This window comes from Aptenodytes forsteri, unplaced genomic scaffold (assembly GCF_000699145.1).
Source record: "Aptenodytes forsteri isolate BGI_AS27 unplaced genomic scaffold, ASM69914v1 Scaffold172, whole genome shotgun sequence".
In the NCBI taxonomy this organism is placed as follows: domain Eukaryota; kingdom Metazoa; phylum Chordata; class Aves; order Sphenisciformes; family Spheniscidae; genus Aptenodytes; species Aptenodytes forsteri.
The window spans coordinates 9,997,435-10,018,679 of NW_008795018.1; the positions used below are offsets into that span (position 1 = coordinate 9,997,435).

The following is a 21,245-nucleotide window of genomic DNA, read 5'->3' on the forward strand; positions in this document are numbered from 1 at the left end:
CCGGGGGTGGGGGGTGGGGGGGGAGTGAGCGAGCAGCTGCATGGTGCTCAGTTGCCGACTGAGGTTAAACCACAACAACTCCCTTTGAAGCTGAAGGGGGTTGAAAGGCAACTATTAGCCTGTAGCCTGATTGGAATTGGAAATACCCGATTTAGCTGAGGGATTTTGCATGGTGCAAGCTCAGCTAAAGCTGGGGAGTAGATTATTTTCTTCCAATTAATGCATATTTCCACTTTATTTTTGCCTCAGTAAAAGAAAGGGACACTCTTGGCTAAGCTCTTTGGAGTCATCAGAACACATCTCTGCTCTGAGGGACTTCAAATGTAAACAGACAGGACAGAGAAGTGGAGAAAACAAAACGTTGGCTCCACCTGGGGAGCGGGAGTGTGAAGGTTAGTGACACGCTGGCTGTTGGTGCAGAATCGTTTCTTCTTGGGAGCTTTAGGGGAGGGTGTTGGTTATTTATTGGAAGTGATGCACATCCACACAGACTCTGTGCATCTCCTGCTTAAGTAGTTGAATTGTTCTGCTGTGGATTTAACTGCATTGCTTCCTCTTAGCTTCCTACTGCTATCCTATAGTCTGCTGGCTCACATCTGAACAATCTTTTATTCTAATTTTCTGTGTGTCACTGTTCCACAGTCAGCTGCAGAGGATGCACCTGGAGTGCTTCTCCAGAAATATTTGCGTTGTAAATAGGTGTAATTTGGTAGGAATCTGACTGACTGGTGCACTTTGCATTTCCACATGGTCCTGTACTAAGGTTCTGTACTTACTAGGTCTCTTGTGAGAAAAGCAGGTTTTATTCTCTGAATTCCCATAGCCAAAAATGATTCTTGAATGTATTGCACAATTATCACTTGCATAAGTAGCATGCATCTATCTTTGCAACTTCTGGGTCTTAATTACTCATTTAAGTGTGTGGTAGAGCCAAGAACTACCCCCAGATTTTGTGAGGTCTTTGGTTTTTGGCCCCATGGTACATGGCTAGGGCAAGCAATGGCAGAGATAACGTATCATGAGCACAAGTACTTCGTTCTTTTAAAGCATGTTAAAGCTGTCTCTCGAACTACTTGATTTGTACTCTAAAATGCTTCTGTGATACATGAACAGCAAAAATACACCTTTTAACAAAAGTTAGTATTTCTGCACTTGTGCTTTGTCATTTCAGGCTCTCAGGACTTATTCTTGTAACAGTTGACAGTTTTTCACTGTTTATCTTCTTGCAAATAGGGATTCTGTAGTACAGGCTTTCTGCCTAACAGGTTATCTTTACAGGTTACTGTTTCTGCTTAATTTGAGACAGTTCTTAAGGATCTAACGCTTCGAGCTGTTTTAACATAAGTCTTTGAGCAGAATTTGAACTAGTGGTGCCAGCTAAACTGCATGCCACTAAAAATACTTTAGACTTGATTTTTAGCCTTCACGATGCTGATGCAATACGATGCTCCTTGGGCGCAACCTCACTTGTGACTTTGGGATTATCTCTCTTTGCACTAGTGACAAAAGTAGGTACTGCTGTTAACTGTGACTAAGGAAGTTCATTTTCTTTATGTATGTTTTTTGTTACATCATGTTTTCATGTCTCCATCATAAGCCAGTATGACAGATGCAAGTCAACGCCGATTCCTAAAGGCACACACGCACATTCTCACTGTGCATGTAAATTAACTTGTTAATCACACACCTTCTCTTCATTTAATTAGTAAAAATACATAAAGGAGATCTGCCAGCTGTATGATTTCATACTAAGTGCAAACCAACCTCAGTTATTTACCATTGCCAGTTTGTTACTGTTTTACACTTAGATTTCAAAAACATGACAGGTTTGTCCTTTTCAGTCAGCTGCACTTAACAAGTTACTTGGGATTGTCATTGTAGTATTTTTTAATGAACTCTTCCTCTGGGGTAGGCAGCTCCCCACCCCTCTGCTTCTGATGCAGCCTCAGCTGCATTTTTTAAAGTGGTGCTTAAGTCCTTCCGGGGCTGTAGTTCTATATATTGCATGGGGAGTCCCTGTTTCTGAGGAACTGTGTAGTTAGAGTCTTTCCAGACTCCTGAAAGGTGGCAGGCTCATGGTGTAATTCTGTGACTTTTTGTCTCTTCATACACTAGTCAAAGGACCTGCTGTAGTAGGCAATAAACTGAGCCTGAGTTTCATTTGTTATCTCCAGTGGGACTTCACTATAGTACTGAGACTGTTCCTGGTTCTGATCTTAGCACCTGTGGCCTTTGGCATTCTTTGTGACACCCTGCAATGGCAAGTATACTTGTGAGTACATAAGGCAATTGTGAGTATGCCTCATTTTTCATGAAGCTTTGCAGCACGTTGATCTATTTGTTGGATTCTGCAACCAGTTCAAACTTGCCAAGGATATTCTTCCATGGTTTAGTCCGTGAGTTTTTCCTACAGTCCCTGTTTTATTCCTCGTCTGGCTCCGTTTAGTGAACTTCAACCTTTCTCTACTTTGTTATTACAAAGGAACATAGAACTACACTCATCCTTATTTGAGTTCACCGAAGTTTCTTCAAGATGAAACTGGACTGCTGTGCTGCGTTGATATAGCAGAAGCCCTGTACTCAAGCAAAACTTGTAAGGGCTGACAGGCATGAAAATAGCAATGTAATTGGAAATTATAAGAGGACAGATTTTCTTTATATAACAAATTGCTATTATGTTTCAGTGGAAAGATTTCCAATGTGAGTCTACAGAGCAGAATAAGATCATTTATGAAAAACGTTTTGTCCTTTGTTTTTTTAACAGTAGTTACAAATAGGTTATGTCCTATTGGAACAGTAGTCTTCAGTGGTTTGATAGTCTATTCAAAGTGCATCTCTGGTGTTATCTCACCCACTTATCTAATTTAAATCTCTAACTCTATTTTGGAGAAGACCTGGAGCAGAAAGTGCAAAAATCCATCAAGACTGGCTGGGGGGGAATCAAGGGAAAGTTACTTCATCTAAATATCTTACATATCTCCTTGTATAATGAATAAACGTTGTATACACCATAAAGGTCTACATTCTCATGTTTCTTTCTGTGCCATGTATATTGTGCTCACTTTGTACAAATAGAGTAAATGTGGTTTTTACTTAGACCATCAAAGAGTCTACCAATTTCTTCTGCCTTCCAGGACAGAATTAATCTCAAATCATAGAGAATGGAGTTGGATGGCTGAATTATAGCCAAGCAGAATTTGGACTGCTGTGCTCAATAACACTGTCTGTATATGCTCCAAAAAATAGAACTGGAATTTTAAGTGGGTGTCTGCTGCTGAATTATACGTAAAGACATCATGGTCAGAAGGAGGGCCTCAAACTCCAGATGCCTGAACAGAAAATAAAGACGACATAAAGATAACATTTATTTTTTTTAATTGCTGAATGTAAAGATTTCTGCTATAACATGTATAAATTCTAGTATTCTTTGCAATTGCATTAGTGAATCTTGGCTGGCTAATTAATATGACACTGCTGTTTGTTTGCATCCCTAAAGGTGACGATGTTGGCTACATGGACTGCCATGCTAAAAAATGTGGACAGCAAGACTGACTGTGGCATTTGCAGAGTAAAGATGCTAGCGTCTGAGTAAGACCTTTTTTTCAAATAGATTATTATAAATAAAATTGATCTGATAATTAGAGCAGAAGGTGCAGTGGCCAAAATAGAACTGATGAATAATTTGAATAGTTATGTTCACTGTTGCTCATAGAAAAACACCTGGATTCATAAGCTGATAAATACTCCTTAAAACCACTTATGTAAAGGTAAATCATTCTTACGTAGTGAACAATTATGTAAAAACCCCCAAGACAAAATCCACCATCTTTTTTCCAGTATCTTGTGGTGGATATGACGCTTTCTGTTTGGATGAAAATAGCACTACAGTCTGAATCCTGAAGATTATATATTTGCAGTACTGAACATCTACCTGGATATATTAAATATTTTCTTGCTTATATTCCAATTATCTGGATAAAATGACCTGAAAAGAAAAAATATACGCAAAACACCTTCTCAAGTTCGTATTTCACTGCAGAAGGGATTTCTGTGGAGATCAAGACCTGCATAATTTTAAAATAGCACCATCCTGTTAACAATTAGCTTTAACATTTTGTTGGTGAGATGTAACCTTAAGTATCTATGAAGAGTTGAGGAAAAAAGGGCTTTGCAGTTAAGTTAGGAAACATTTTTTCTTTACTCCATTATTCTATTTTCAGTAATTTTTTGTGAACAACTTAAATTGTTTCATGTGATTATGTATTTGGAGAATAGTATAAATACTATACTTGCCTGTTTTTGAAGTGGAATGAAAGCCTATCATTGCAGAAAGTCAAGCCTTCATTCATTTCTTTGCCCTCATACAAAGACTGACAGCAAACACAGCTTTATGCAGTATTTACAGGGGATCCATCTCCTCCTTTTGATGCACACCTTGTGCTTTACTCTTCAGTTAAAAGGATAAGATGGTAAAAATGACACTCAGTTTTGCATCATCACTGGCTTCTCTACATCTTTCAAGTTTCCACATCTGGCTGATCTACAGAAGAGCAGTAAGGACAATAATCAGTATATTGTCTAATTCTGAGTAGATTGTCTAGACAATTTTTAGTAAAGAAACTAGCTATCATTGTATCTGTGTTTGGCTTCCATTCTTACCAGCCTCCATAAGTATTACAGTGGGATGCCCTGTGTGTGCTGTGAGAGGGGAAGAGAAGGAGGAGAAAGTAATAGTGAAATTGGCCTTGATAAACAGGTCTCCGAAACTGGTCTGTGGGGTGTCTGATTTTGAAGCATATTGTTGTGATTTTAAACACTTCAGAAAGTATGTTTTAAATTTGTATATCTATTAGTGTGTTCGAGCTGCCATAAAATCAAAAATCTCTCTTGTGATACTCAACGATCTTAGTAAAACTCAGTAGTCGCTCATTGCAGCATATGCAGCAACACCACAGCAGGAGGTGATGGGAAGTGCCTTGCAGTGACTAATCCAACTTTGTACATTAGATTTTAGCAGCTCTCCAGCATCTTGGCATGCTTGTTGGAGGAAGCTAATTAAATTACTGTAACAATGAACAGAATAGTTTAGTGCCTGTTAATGTAACAGAGGCAGTCTGGAATTTCCTGGCGACAATGGAGACTGGATAATAAGTGGCACTTAAGTAACACTAATTAACAGGATCTTCCTCAAAAATTAGTCCCCCTACTCTCTTTAGCACCACTATTTGTAATGACAAGGCATTACTCTTTACAAAAAACAAGCGCACAATATGGCTGTAGCAATTAAGACAAAATTGTCTATTTTAGATTTTGTTTTCAAAGCTTAATGAATATAGGTACCTTATATTTACAAATCAAAACATTCAACTTACTATATGGTCCCCAGCTAATCTGGCACAGGACTGAACATATCCTAAAAATGTCTGTCATCAGTCTTTTCTGCTACTGTAAGTCTAAGAGACAGAACGGAATTAGTTTAAGTAATAAATGTTTAATCAAAGAATTTTACATATTATTAACAGCATTCATTTGGCCAAACATCTACATGGTTGTAGTATCCTACTTGTATATAAAGTGGGAATGTATCAAGTATAGACTATGAAAGTGCAAATAACAATTCAAGGTTAGAGTAATTTTTTTACATTATAAAATTAACAGGTTTACAAAATAGTCTTGCCAAACCTTATTTTTGAATTGTAAAGTCAATGACTATGGTGTTAAAATAAGTACCAAGAAAATACAAATTTAATAGGCTAATTTCATGCTCATAAGAGTAACACGGAAACAATGGATATACTGCACAACCTAACCAAATTACAAAAAACCAGAACCCACAAACTTCACTATCTTCACAGAGAGCACTCTTACATATCTTACTGTAACTTTGCAAGACATCTCAATGCAATACACAATCTTTTTGTGAGAATCTTTCTATTCAGAAATTACAATTCAAGGAAGCTATGTGAGTTGAACTACTTTCAGACCAATTCATGATGATAGTTCATGAAGAACTGTTTTAGCTGAAGGATTTTATACCATAGAACAATTTAAAATAGGTATTTTTAAAGATGTCCAAAGGTTCATGATCATGTCAGGAGTAGGGCGCCTAGAGGAAAAGCTGGAAAATGATTTGAGACTATTCTATTCCATTCTCTCTAAAGATGCTTGCAAAATGAACTAGATTTTTATGGGGTAAGGGTAAAATATTGTTATTTCATTTTTTACTAATATGAACCTTGTGACTGCAAGGTTCAAAAGCTGGATTTGCATGAATTAGTTACCAAAACACTCACTTGAACTCACAGTAATCAATACATAAACTTTGCTATCATGACACTTGCCTATACACACTCAGTAGTAATAAACTTTTATATCATATCAACAAATCTCTGGTAACAGTTAAGCAAAACTTAAAATGGAGTGTATGTAATTTGCTTATGTTATGACAAGTTTTGATTATATGTAATTAAAACAGCCATTTCAACAACTTACTCTAGTTGTAATTACATACTGTACCATTGTATCTCACTAACTGTAGATTGATGCTTTTAAGCAAATCTAAAACCAGTATTTTTTTTTTTTCACGGTACAACAACTAGGAAAAGGGGGTTTTGTGGGTTGTATTTTTTTTTTTTTTTTTTTTAAACTTTTTTTTTTCACTAAACAGTAATCACATAGCAAATGAATATTGTGCAATTGAACAAATACCTAGCAGTGTTCTGTTTATGCAAAAACACTGACGGAACATTTATTTACTGTAAAGGCAAGGCCATGGGTGGTTTTATGGAGGTCTTTGCAATTGATAGCATAGTTACTCCAGAACAGACACTGAATTTGAATTACTTGTTTAACTGTGGCAACTATCCAGTTGGGTTAGGCAAAGGCACCATAACATGTTGAGCAGAATGTGTTATCCGAACTTTAATTGTGGGACTGGCTAATATATGAAAATTCTGTATTCCTGTATTTTTATAAAATGTTATCATTAAAAGTAATTGCACTATTAGTGCATAGAATGCTTTGTAGAATTATGAAAACAAAGAACTATGATTGCACTTCCATTAAAGTGTCTCTTAAAATACAGCATAGCTGTTGCTAACTCACTGTATTTTAATATTTAAAGTAACTGTTTAACAGCAGCATTAGGTTTTATTAACTTAAGATACAGGCTACATTTAATTAAATGCAGTCACCATGGCAACACACGCCAGTTAAATTTAGAGAAGCAATGCTACCCAGTGGTTTCGTTCACTGCTAAGAATTGCGGGATTAGTTTGACAGAGTAACACTGCACTGTTTCGGTAGGCTACTGCCAACTAACTATTCACAGTTTGGCACATTTGGACTGTAAATAGACATGAAAAAATCTTTGATTTTAATGGGAAAGAATATCCCCTAAAACTTGTTCCTGGAGCAGTACTAAAGAGAAGCATTAAATACCTCCGTTCACACTGCTAACAAAAATGAAAAATGAGTAAGGAAAAGTTATGGAAAACAAAACCAAAACGCAAATGAATTGCTAATGTTATTTTGGTGAAAGAATGAGTTCTACAAAACGGAATAAACTATTTCCTAGGAAAACCAACCAAAATAATCAGTGTAAGCCTTTAATCCGTACTTTCAAGTTAAGGATCATCAACCTAAGGCTAAACAGATGCTGCATTGTATTAGGAATGTGGAATACAACCTACTTATTCCTTTTTCTTGAGAGCAAAAAGGCAAGAACTACCTAATTAAATGCAAAGGATATTCCTTGAAAGGTTCACATTATTATAAAGAACTACAATTCAAGAGAACTCCTAAATATCTGTTGTTACGTCAGTGGTTACAACTGAGCTGTAATTATGTGGATCAAAGCCTCCATAATGCTTACTCCACATACTGTACCATCTGTCACCGCCATTCATTTACTCCAGATTTAGTTTTTATTCATACCAGATGCACATGTTCAATCCATTCACTTGAGGTTTGAGGAGTCTGACTTGAAGTATCTCCTGAAGCATCCAGGGCACTAGTTACCTCCCTGTTATCATCACCACTTTGTGATACCGTTTCACCTGGAATAATGTTTTCTTCAGCAGTGCTTTCCTCTGTTTGGGTTCCTCTGCCTTCGTTTTTGAGTGCATCCTCAAATAGTGCATGCTCTTCCTGAGGCTCCAGCCCTGTGTCTATAAGATTTGGTTGCCCTGCTGACCCATCTTCAGTACTGGGTTGCTGTGAATCCTCATCCATTTCTGTACTTGTTGAGGGGATCAGAGCAATACTCTGTGGGTTCATGTCATGAAACCAGGCCATAATATTTCCAAGTAGATTTTCACTGGTATTGGGATCTTGACTGCTGGAATCAGCATCACTAGAAGTTGAGTATAATCCACTTCTTGTATCGCTGCAGGGGTGTGAATGAAGACGATCAGCTGAAAAAGGATCACTGCCTGCACCTAGTCTCATCAGACTGTCACCAAGTTCTAACAGCTCAGAGCTGCTCAAAGCGCCTCTTGGGTTATCTATACTTATGCGAGCAGAGTCCAGTCTTGTAGGCAAAGAGGTACCTATTGCTCCTAAAGATGCCTCATTGTTTAGAAAGTCTCTAGTTTCTTCATCTATGGCCAAGCCAGATTCTTGTAATGATAACTGAATAGCTAGCAGGATGTTTGGGTCATCTTCATCCAAAGAACTCAGAGCCTGTGGAAATACATAAGGTTGCTTTCAGAATAAAACTTTCATCTTGTTACATATTTTGGATTAAATGTAATTTGGGCTCAAATCTGAAATTCATTCATTATTCCTACACGTCATTTATCAGAATCAATTTCTACTGGCACAGTTGACAACAGAATTTAAAAGGTGACTATTGTTACATTAGTGATTGTTCAGCAATTCTTACCGGTGTGAATGTATAATTTGTTGTCCTAGATTCTCCCTTTCTCATTGAAGTATTAAGAAAATTTGCAGAGAGACAAAATGACACAGAAAAGCAGAGCAGAGGAAGGCAAGCAAAGCAGAGAGAATGGAAAAGAGATTAGGGGAGATACCTGAAGAGAATCCTGGTTTTCAGAGTGACTGACAGGGGTATAGTCATGAAGCGAAGAGCTGTGCAGAATACCCATAGAAGCTGAACTCACCATGGAGGTGCCATGTCTTCTACTACTGCCACCTTCCTGAGTGTCTGTTTGGGCAATTGAAACAAAAACGGTTGAAGAACCAGTGAGGAAGCCTTCTCCACTATTATTTACTGACAGAATCTCTTCCTTCCTTTTGGATTCCAGCTGTGTAATTTTACTCCTTTTTTCACTCTGAATGAAATAATCCAAAACACTCCTTCCACACCAACTCTTACACAGTAGCAAAACGCCAGTCCCTCTGTTTTAGGAGTGACTGCCTGGTTCATTTGTGCCTTTCTGCTCTCAATACCCTTCTTCTCTTTGAAAGGATGGGTTATGCCATCAGGAGCATGAGCCCGTTGGCAGGAGGGGCAAAGTGCTTCTAAGGCACATCCATGATTTAAGGAAAGTCCTGAAAGATACTGCACATGGACACAATACAGGATGCATTTACAGGTGGATTACAACCAAAGTTTGCCCGTTTCTCTGTTCTTTCAAAGACAACAACTCAGCTGTAATGTTAACATTACATTAATTTTTACCATAACATTGCAGCACAATTAAGAGTAGAGTCGTTAGTGTATACCTCAGCAATCACTGACATTGCTGTTTTCTTAAAACAACCAACAAAAAAATAGAAGTAAAATGCTGTTTCCAGAAAAATTGCTCTGTAATAAAAATAAATTAAACTCTCTTGACTTTGGAAAATGGAATTTTCCACTTCAAAACTCAAAATGAAATAAGGTGAGATAAACTAATTCTCTCTTGCATGCTTTAACATTATGCACTGGTCATCACTACAATATCCAAGTGCTCAGGCAAATTCTAGTCCTCAAACTAACAAGATCGTTTTGCATTTTACTTGTAATAGGGAAGGGCCAAAGCTCACCAAAATTCTTTTTACTGTTTCTAAAATAAAGAATGCATTTGTTTATTTCTCCTCAGTAAAGGAATTCTCCTTTTGTTTTTAAAGGACAAGCTATGCATAGGACTTAAGTTCATGAGACACAGAGATGAGAGTTTGTGCAGCATGGCTTAGAGACCAAGCACACAACTGGCAGCTCTGAAGAAACAGCGTCACAGTATGATTTGGATTCAAGCTATTTTTGTACCTTTGCAAAAGCTCCTGGCAGAATGGAGACAGCCCAGACAGCCAAGTTACAGTGACCTTAAGCGACGGCACTACCAGCCGTAGCGCTGCTTATAAGAGCAGCACACTGGAAGTGGTAGCCCGTGCCAACTTGTTTCCTGGCTGTCTTTGCCAATACAGGAGTTTCTGAGCAGGGTTTTGGAATACAGCCTTATGACTATCTTCCAGCAGGCCTGTAGCAGGGAAACCTCTTCTACACTCTTTACGCACAACTGGTCTTTTTAATTGGCATAAAAGAGCTGGTATAAAGATAAGACTGTCATATGAAGTATGAGCTCTTCAAAATTTCTTCAGAAAAACAAACCTGCTCTAAATAGCTGAGGAGTCATTAGTGGGAAGATCAATGCATTTCTCTTTAAAAAGAGGAGCAGCCACAATGAAGTCAGCAACACTTCACAGAATCATCATAGAATACCAGGTTGGAAGGGACCTCAAGGATCACCCGGTCCAACCTTTCTTGGCAAAAGCACGGTCTAGACAAGATCGCCCAGCGCCCTGTCCAGCCGAATCTTAAGACTGTCCGATGTTGGGGAATCCACCACTTCCCTGGGGAGGTTATTCCAATGGCTGATTGTTCTCATTGTGAAAAATTTTCCTCTTGTGTCCAATTGGAATCTCCCTAGGAGTAACTTGTACCCATTACCCCTCGTCTCTTCCATGTGACTCCTTGTAAAAAGGGAGTCCCCATCTTCTTTGTAGCCACCCTTTAAATACTGGAACATGGTGATAAGGTCTCCCCTAAGCCTTCTTTTCTCAAGGCTGAACAAACCCAGTTCTCTCAGCCTTGAGAAAAGAAGGCTTAAGGGAGATCACATACAAAAATGCAAAAGTAAGCCTTCATGTTGTATCCTGGTAAATACAGCAATGTATTTGAAACTTCTTTAAAGTGCATCCACAGAAGAACAAACACTGTGGTCACTACTAGCAATTTCTGAAGTAGGAAGAGAGAAAAAACAGCCCCAGGCAGGAACATACCTAATGTACTTTCACTGGGGTCATCAGGATCCGGAGTATTGCTCAGTAAACTGTGCATGTCTCCACGTCGACGCTGTCTATGCCTCCTCCGATACTGAAATTCAGCATATTCCTGCATAAACCAAAGGTTACAAAATACAGGGCAGCATGCAGTAATATTTTTCTGATGTAACGAGCACCACATTTTTATAAAAAATGTGTGATTTTATAGGTTTATTATAAAATCACCTGTTCTCAGAAAAATAAATTGCAAGTTACATCATGCAATGCTTAAAAGAAATAATAAAAAAAAAATCCAAGGTAATCCTAAATCTATAAAATAATGACTTAGCAAAGAAAAATACTTGATGTATTACCAACATTTTAATACTTGCAATCTCCCTTTTTAAAGAATTCCAAGTACACATTTTTTGTTTAAAAGCTTTGATGCCAAAACTTTACATACACACATATCGACACACTTTTTAATAAATATACCTAGTGATTTTAGAACATAAAAACAATTAGTCTGAATTAGACCAATAGATTATTTCAGGGTCCCTGTTGCCAGCAATGGCCAGTAGAAAACAACCTTTGGAAGACGAAAGAAAGCTGGCAGACATACACCGGGACTTGTTATACTTTTCCCAGCCTCCAGGACACTATGGCTCAGGAACTTCTTAAGCCACAGCTGATACTCTTCTACTGAACGGTCTTTGATGGATTTTTATTCCATTAATTACAAATCTCCTCTCTTTTTGTCTAACTTGAGCTGCTGCTGAGCCATACCATATGGATTTGAACTCCTGCAGCCTGTAATTTCTCACGTTGTGTGTATTTACCAAAGACAGTTTATGTAACATTTATGGAAAAGGCTCACTTTTGGCCACATCAAGCTAACATCCCAAGGGTTAATTATCTTAATACTTGGAAATAAATGTTTTGATTTCCATACCTTTCCTAATATTAAGAAACTAATTTTATGCTTGAAGGCAAATTTCCAAGCGTTCTGGTTAGTACAGCTGACGCTGAACCTGACTGTGCAGGTAAGATCTCTTGTAAGATCCCTTGTTAATCTCAGTTATTCATTTACACAAGGCAATAAAAACATACACACAGGTACTAGCTCTTCTCTTCGGAAAAGAATATTGCTATTTTCCTCCCTAAGCCCCAGGCTGGGAAATCTGTTATCCAAAGGCTTCACTTGGCCAAATGACTTGGGAAAGATAACATTACCATTAGCTTTCCTTTCTTACATTAACCCTTCATCCTAAATATTAACCTAAAATATCTCAACGTCTAAAGTATCTAAAATTCAAATCCAGAAGTGTCATTTCTCTTACACAATGGCCTTATTAATTTTGATGGTATTATGATGGCATGTTGTCTTTCCATGAAGTGTTTCAGACCAAGTTCTTATGCGTAACGACATATGCAAGCCAAAAAGAATAGTCACAAAATGATCAGTGTGGGCAGATTTTTATCTATGTAAGAAGATCCATGAAAATTGTAAGAACATAAAAATAGCTGTACTGGACCAGACAAAAGGTCCATTTAGCCCAATATTCTGTCTTCAACAGTGGTTAGTAGTAGATGCTTGTTAGCCTATGGAACAGCATAAAAAACAGGGCAAACATGAAGTGATTCTTCTGTAAAATATTCTTCCAGCTCCTAGGGAGCTCAAGGATTTCCTAAATGGAAGGCGGCACCCCAAACAACACAAAATCAAATCTTGATATGAAACAACATAACTGAATTATTTTAAAAATATGTAATTATTTAACTATGAATTGGATAAGGAATAATGAGAAGTGATCACTGAACACTGAGATTTATTAGTCATTTCAGATCTTATCTCTTATCTGTTTGCAATAAAATCATAGATTTTACCAATAGCCATTTAACTTTTGGTTGCTTTTTAACCTTTAGAAAGATATCTTGGTTACTACTGATAAAATTTTATTTCTGATTACTTGGAACAATTTTATACATGTGAACAAAAGAAGTTTTAATTTTATTGGGTAGGAACATCATAGTTTCACATAATGGTCTACAACAAGCAGTGTTCCTTGCTAAAACCAGTAAGATTTTGTTTTCTGTAATAATCTGGTATTCACAGACATTCTACTACTTGTCTGTAAAAGTACGGCTCTTTGTCAAAAATTTTGTAGTGAAATTCACTAAAATAAACAAAGATGACCATTATTAATTCTACAAAATTCCTTTAGCATAGGTGGTTGCAAGTATCCTTGATAGCTATGTAGCAAAGAAACCAACTTACATCATACAGTGCCACATTTAGGCAAATCACAAAAACTCATAAGCAATCATCTAAGCACGACTGCAATGGCACCTACTGCTAAACAGCTTATCAACATATTTCTTATCAGCTTTTTCTCATAACCAGTTCCACTGATGATACAGTAACATCACAATGGGTTTGATATTATCAAGTGTGGAATTATTTCGAAGGGAAGGACTAGAGGAACTAGACAGGAGAAGCAAGTTGATCTTTTGTAGAGAAGCAAGCTATTTTCTCACCAGCGTGATGCTCACCAACAATAGCAAAGGAAATATATAGAAAAAGTACATGGCATTTTCCAGGATGCTTTAAAATGACTAGCTAGAAAGAAAACAGCACCAAGGAAATGTTGAAATGAAGTTTCCTTCCTCACTGAATGCTTTAATCTAATGTTCTCAAAATATTAAATAAAAATTAAGATGATAAAGGAAAGCTTTATAGGAAGCTTCTCATATTTTAGTGCAGCGTCTTGACAATTATTTACTCTTTTCCCTATATAGATAGTGGAATATTAACTTTAAAAATTGTAATTTTCATTCTTGGTTAAGTAGCAGAAGTTCATCTCATCTGAATATGTAATTTCCATCCTGCTTCAATATATAAAAATAAAAAGAAACATTTCAAATGGCCAACAATATTTAGGTGTATGCCTGTATGTTTTTGTTGGATTGTTACAGAAGGATGGAAATTTCTTAGACTTTTTGTCAAATTCTGCTGAACTGATGTTGCATTCAGAAGTAATCTACACAATTTCATATATTTATTCCTTGAAGGTTCCCCAGCACATAGACACCAGTTTATATACAATTTTAAAACTGGTTATGTACTTGGAAAATGATGAATACAACATAGCTTGTCTAATGCCCCCTAAAATAGCTATAGCCATGTTAGAGGCATTGTTTAGAGTCATTGCACATTTAGCTATGCATATATTTCCTTCTATTGTGAAATAAATAAAATGGTAAGCTTAAATCAACTTGAAATGCTTTGAATCAAAATAAGGAAGCTCTTCATGCAGATTGCAATCATACCTGTGTTTCTAGAATATGTAGAAGTTAAAAAAAATAAAAAGAAATAGTTTACCTCAGGGGATGCAAATCCTAAATATTCCCAATCCCATGTTCCACCAGCAAAGCTATAAAATGAAGAGATATACCATAAAGTTTAGAAGTAGAACAAAGTATGAACAACCTCCAGAGCTTCAAAACCTATCAACATCTAAAAGTAGTGCAACTGTAACTCCCTAAACTTAACAAGTCTTCTGCTTTAATTCTTACCTCAAAATTCATTTAGAAAACCATACAATTAAATTGTTGACTGTTCCAGAACTGCTTGATATTTTTAGCAAATACTTATAGATTTTTGGAGTGTACCAGGTATTTAGCGACAACCTTGAAGGAGAAAAGTGAAATGGAAGCCACGACGTCTAATCATTAATATATCACAAATGGGGAAGCAATTTAGGCTGCAACATACAGAACAGTGATTCTCAAATACATTTTTCCTCAGTGAAAAGCTGTAATTCCACAAGGATCAAATGTCTAACAGAACATCACTATCTGGTGATTTACAACGACCACGTTTATCAGCTCCACTTTACCTCTCTGTCAAAGAATGACAGTGGATTCACCCACTTCGGCAGATATCAGTGAACTTTTTTGACTTGCACAGTATTTTGTTTGGATTACCTGCGCCTGGGTGCTTCTGGCGAGTCTGCAGGAGCAACACCACGGGCCACAGAGGCCAGGAACTCTTGCCGTTTCTGCTGCACAAGACAAGCTGCACGGATGATTTTATGGCGAGGAGTCCGAAGGTAAGGCCTGTTCACTTTCTGTGCAAGGTCTTCAGTGACCATTTCTAGGTCTGTCTGCAATAGTTAATAAATACAGAATAAAATAATTTTACAATGAAATGAAAAGCAGGCAGAGCTCTACACGATAAATACTGAGCAGAATGATATCCATTTTCCTGGAAATACCATTTGAAATACCAAAATACCCCAAAATGACTGTCCTTCTAGCCTACCCTTTTACTGACCTAAATGCTGTCCTCCAGCTTCGAGCAGGGCTTCCCTGCAGTCACACATATTGAACATCTTCAGGGGCCCTAAAGGAAAGGGAAGGAGGCAGCAGACCCTGCTGCTGATGCCAGTCCCTCCCAGGTACTCCCCCAATTTTGCCCCCACCCACTTGTCAGACACATTAGTAGGGACAGACAGGAAAGAGGCGCCAGAGGAGATGAAGACTGAAGCTAAAATGTTATCCTCAGAAAGCAGATCAACAGTAAATAATTTTCTTTCTTTCCCCTTCCACCTGTCCTTATCCCTTTCCTTTTTCAGCAAAGTGGTCTGTTTCATTCATTCTAAAATTGAACTAAAAGCTACTGTGTTGCAGAGTAATAAAAATGCACTGATTTTCCAAACTTGGTTACAAATACAAAATGGATATATCAGTTTTACACTACAAAAATGGCAAAAATAATATTACAAAAATAAATAATATTTTTATTTATATACATAATAATAAAGAATATTTATTATTAATAATAAGTAATTTTGTAACATTACAAAAAATATTACCAAAAAAGAGTAACATTAGTAAAGCAAAACATATGCATTTATTACCTGCATAAGTTCAAATATTTCTTTCTTTGTGCTTTTAGGCTCCAAAAAGAATCCATATGGATAAGAACACTTAAGAATGCGGCGAGTTTTTAGAAGCTCTTGCACTGCATCTTCAATGAATGTGGTATCAGGACAGCCTCCCTCAGCTGTAAGATGAAACAAGCATTGTGCAAATATTTTCCTGCTGATGTCAGCATTTCTTTTAGCGTAAGAGTTTTCCTCCAAAATAAAATTTATGTGCATGCCAGTTAAATATTTTGCAAGCAAACAGCAGCAGGTTCTCAATGACTACACAGTGCTCTTACTAAAAGAAGTAAGCACAGAATATTAGCTTCTCCCTTACTAATGCTACTTTCTCCTTGAGTCTTTGGAATAGATAAGATTTACTGTACATTTAGCTTTCATCCACTGCTTATGAATTCTATTACTGGAGGGATCACATCACACAGCAGACTGATGTGAGCTCTATGTGAGCTAAAAAAAAGGTTTAGCCGTAACAGAGTTGACTTGATTTCAAATCAAATTCACAGATCACAGCAAATACTTACTTCCACTGAGAGCTCTACTCAACTGCTCCATCTTTTCTTTGGCTGTTTTTAGAAGGCGCTGTTCTAACTAGAAAGAGAAAATAAATAAAATACAGTAAGATAATTATTTTTGGATTAATAAAATAGAAACAAAAATCAGTAAAAATGGCTTGACCCACACCTGATAGCTAAGTTCATGGTTCTTAAATCTTGTGTAATAGTGCATAAACCTATCAAGCTCTTGAAATCTTCTATGCTTCTTTTCAGCCTGGAAAATAATGGGGAAACAAAAGAAACCAAGATAAATCTTATGATTTAATTTAGCAATCACCATTAGATATAATTACATAACCATCTGTTTCTATTCCCATTATACATAAAGCATTGTACACAATGCTGATGAGTGCCATGTAAGTAAAGAGACAAATGTCATTTCTGAAATTCACAAGTCTGCAAATACTGTAGCCAAAGAGTTGATACACTGTGTGTGCAAGCAGACTTTCCAAATGCCAAAATTAAGGCATGTCTTCTGTAGTGCACAGCAGCTAATTACAGTACCAGCACGCCCATTTCACAAAAGGAAACCATGGCACAGAGAAGTAAAATGACTTGAGTAAAGTCACCAGTGGTTGTTACCAAAGCCAAAAGCAGAACCAAATCTTATGTTTCTATCCACAAATAAGCAGTGTTTCTTTTCTGTCTCTTTGATATACTTAAAGTTGTATTTTTCCATTTAAAACTCAGGTTAGGAAGAATTTTGATGAAACTTATCCTAAATAGAAAATTGCAGCCTTAGCACTATTTTTCAAACACACACATTCATTTGTTACCTCTACTGTCATCTCCTTGGACTGTTCCTCTACATGTTGAATAACCTCATAGCAAGAGCATCTGTAGTAGCCTCCAGTGGAAGAGCTGTGCTTCTTCCATTCTTCTAAGCATATCCAGCAAAAGTCATATTTGCACTTCAGAAAAAAAAGGAACAAGGGGGGGGTGGGGGGGGAGAAGTTGATACATTGTAGCTTTGCAGTTACACATCATTATTCCGCCATGAACAACTGAATTAACACAATTCTGAGCATGCTGATGGTCAAAAAAATTTTTGAGGAGCCTCCTTCCTGTTTTACCTACTACAGAAGATCTGGGTTATCAAACCACATCAGTCATAATTTTTGTTCCTTGGATCACAGGATTATGTTGGATCTACAAGTTAAGTTTTAAGTGGATGAAATAAATCAAATGATAAATACAGCTGATCAGGCCTGTTTTTTTGTTATTGTTTTAAAAAAAGACAGTCCCATTTTTTTAAGCAACATAGAAACTGTTCACGAGAAAGAGTGAATTTTTTCCTAATATCACTTGAAAAAACGTGATTACTGGTATTTTTGTCATGTGGTGTTCCTGATGCAATATATTAATAACAACTACTAAAGCAAGAGAGAAGAAACCAGAACATAAACTTTGAAGAGTGATTACTTCAAGGTGAGTCTTTTCTGCATCGACTAAGTAGAGAACTTTCAAAATAGGTAACACCTTACAAGGAGATCTGACTTATCCAGGCTTCTCTGCATCAGAGAAGATGAAACTGTATTAAATATTCTCAACTCAGCCCTGAGTTCTCAGCTAGTTTATTTCAAAATAATTGGAAGCTATTTATGGATGGATGGGCAAAAGACTTTATGACTTGGTGAATCCTGTTTATTTGTTTTACAGATGAGCGAAGAAAAAAATTACATTAATTAATATGAAGCCATTAATATTATTATTGGAATTTGATAAATTAAGTCGCTTTTTTTTCTCGCTTCGATAAGTTTAACCTTTCCAGGAATACCTAGTCTATACCAGATGTGTTTATCGGTAGTTGTTTTATACAAACAATTAGATATATTACAGGAGGAAATGAAATGTATTTCTTGCATTGTACTTTTGCTAATTTTCTTCTAAAAAGCAATGCAGACTAGGGTATTTCTTCTTGTTATTGTGCTGCACCTTCTTAATTCTTAAACATTTTTTTGAAGCTGCTTGCTTGTACAAAATGGTAAGATGAGTGCTGAGAATGAAGTATAAGAATAATTGTGTACAAAAGTGGTACAAAAGTGTTAAGTGTGTATCACTGCATCATTTGCCTATTATTCAAAACCACTCATGTTCATTATAAGAAAAAAATCATTACAAAATATTCAAAAAATGGTATGAAACAAGTTGTTTCACAAGCAACAGAACTAATAAAGCTTGACTTTCTATTAATTTATGTGTATAGGCTCCTACTGCAATAATCTCACCTCTCCCAAATTATCTCCCTCCATGACCACTCCACTATCAGTATCTTCTAATCTCTCACATCTCCAAAAGCCTCCTCAGAAACCCAAGATTCACCCAGTGTTCCCAGACCCTCCTCCAATACCTCAGTCTCATTAAACGTTCAAACCCACATCACCTGTTTCTACACATCTCCCAAAACCCTGAGCTCTGTTTTATGTGCCTTTATGATCACCAAGCCATGCAGCAGCACCGCCTAGGCTTAACAAATCACATCTGCTGCCTGGCCACTGTCTGAGCCAAGCAGAAGAGGCAACTGCTAAGCAGGTAACTGCTGAGTAGGTATTTTGGCCTCTCTCTTGGTGGCAGTAAAAATGAAGTCTCTGCACCATACAGCTACCAAGTTCCATGAAACTTGCAGTAATCTAACATCCGTGAACCCCCTCCTCTTCCTTTGTATCTGGTTCAAAGTACCCAGAAGGTTAAAAAACTACTATAGGTAGGGGAGTGAAAGAGCAGGACTGCCTAAGCCTTGTCTCCTTAGAAACTGGGCTCATAAAACATTAAGATGCCTGCTTAAGTACAGAAATGTGATTTTATGAGTAAAGAGTATCCTCCTCTACACCAAGGTACACACTAGCTGCTAAGAGGCAGTTGTAGCTCATCATGTAGTAGGCTTGAGCAGACCTTACTGCAGCAAAGGCAGAAGCTCCATCACAGACCCTTACTTCAGTGGAGGAAGAGACAAGCGAGGTGACCACTATACCTTGTGTCTGAGCCCTGCAATGAGCTTGAGGATACCCTTCCTTTCCTTCCTCACTAGGCTGAGAGGCAGCTTCTGTTTGCAGAGATTTCTCCACCACAAAAGGAATCTGACTGTTTTAAGGACACTTTAAGCTGTTTATAAGGTACAGCAACAAAGAAAAGAGAACTGTGGTCGTCAGCCAGTGCCTCAGAATGGTACTGAATTAAATTATCTACCTTCAACAGTGTTTAATGGCCAAAGCCTTCTCCAGCCTGAAGCCATACTTTTGTTCGATTGAGATGAGCTCAGTGGCAAAAGCTGCAACAAACATACCTTTTACGGTTTTTAGCACTATGGAATTTATGAGCTCTTTTAAAAATCATTTAAGAAAAATAAAACCCCCAAAACAGCAAATTTGGCATAAACCAAAGTGGAGGAGAATCTATTCTCTGCTGCCACAGACAAAACCAAAGAAACAACATCAAAAAAAGCCCCAACCTTCAATTCATATCACAGAAAGAGAGAGAATATGTGATGATAATATAAAGAAAATGGGATCTGCATAGCAATGGAGAAAGACTAACACATTTCCAGAAATAAAGAGAATTACTTTCTAAATCTCTTAGCTTTTTATTGGAGGCCGACTATGTCAAGTGTGTGCTACTTTCTTATTTTTAATGATGCTCCTCAAAGAGGTATTAGCTGTAGTTATAGAAGGTATTTCTGACATAAAGAAACAGTATTCTAAATATGCTGCTTTTAACTAATTTGAGAGAAAAAGCATTCTCAAACAATACTGAACTCATGGCAAAAAATATTTTTTCTATTTCAGTAGCACAGTGCAAACTCATGACTAAATTTTTGGCTGCTGTCACCAGTAAGTTTCTTTTGGAATTACTCTTTGCTGTCTTTTCATTTCTACTGATTAATACCTGTTCACAGTTTTCCATTTAAATCCTCTGTTTTGTTGCTATGTTAGAGAAATAATGCAAAAGAAAAAAGCACTAAGGCAAAACCTACCTTAGAGCTTACCATTCCTTAAAATGTTTCATCTTCTGCCAACTAAAAATGCTCTTTCTCTTCTACATTATTAATGATGATTAAACTGTCAATTATTTCTGTTTCTTTAAGTTTCATACTGTATTGCCAGTAATTCTTAGGTGTTTATGAAATTTCAATCATTACGGTGTTCAAAAGCCAGTTGTCCTGGTTTTGGCAGGGACAGAGTTAATTTCCTTCCTAGTAGCTGGTACAGTGCTGTGTTTTGGATTTAGTATGAGAACAAAGTTGATAACACACGGATGTTTTAGTTGTTGCTAGGTAATGCTTACACTAGTCAAGGACTTCTCAGCTTCCCATGCTCTACTGACTGAGAAGGCTGGAGGTGCACAAGAAGCTGGGAGGGGGCACAGCCAAACTGGCCAAAGGGACATTCCATACCATGTGACGTCATGCTCAGTACATAAACTTATGAAATTTCAATCATTACGGTGTTCAAAAGCCAGTTGTCCTGGTTTTGGCAGGGACAGAGTTAATTTCCTTCCTAGTAGCTGGTACAGTGCTGTGTTTTGGATTTAGTATGAG

At 37.1% G+C, this 21,245-nt stretch overlaps 1 protein-coding gene across 2 annotated transcripts in view; it reads right to left on the minus strand.

Annotated features, from left to right (window-relative positions):
• Positions 1-5,479: 5,479 nt before the first annotated feature.
• ANKIB1 (ankyrin repeat and IBR domain containing 1) overlaps positions 5,480-21,245 on the minus strand; it is a 66,413-nt gene continuing 50,647 nt past the window's right edge. Inside the window, exons 11-19 of one of the 2 annotated variants that reach the window (XM_009275669.2) lie at positions 17,488-17,622; positions 16,839-16,925; positions 16,679-16,745; positions 16,131-16,276; positions 15,196-15,374; positions 14,591-14,642; positions 11,227-11,320; positions 9,033-9,166; positions 5,480-8,682 (exon numbers count right to left, since the gene is read on the minus strand). In XM_009275669.2, the coding sequence (XP_009273944.1) occupies positions 7,930-8,682; positions 9,033-9,166; positions 11,227-11,320; positions 14,591-14,642; positions 15,196-15,374; positions 16,131-16,276; positions 16,679-16,745; positions 16,839-16,925; positions 17,488-17,622 (1,647 nt within the window). In that variant the 3' untranslated portion in view covers positions 5,480-7,929. Of the gene's footprint in view, positions 8,683-9,032; positions 9,167-11,226; positions 11,339-14,590; positions 14,643-15,195; positions 15,375-16,130; positions 16,277-16,678; positions 16,746-16,838; positions 16,926-17,487; positions 17,623-21,245 lie in introns of both variants that reach the window. The other variant, XM_009275668.2, reaches the window with a different exon arrangement.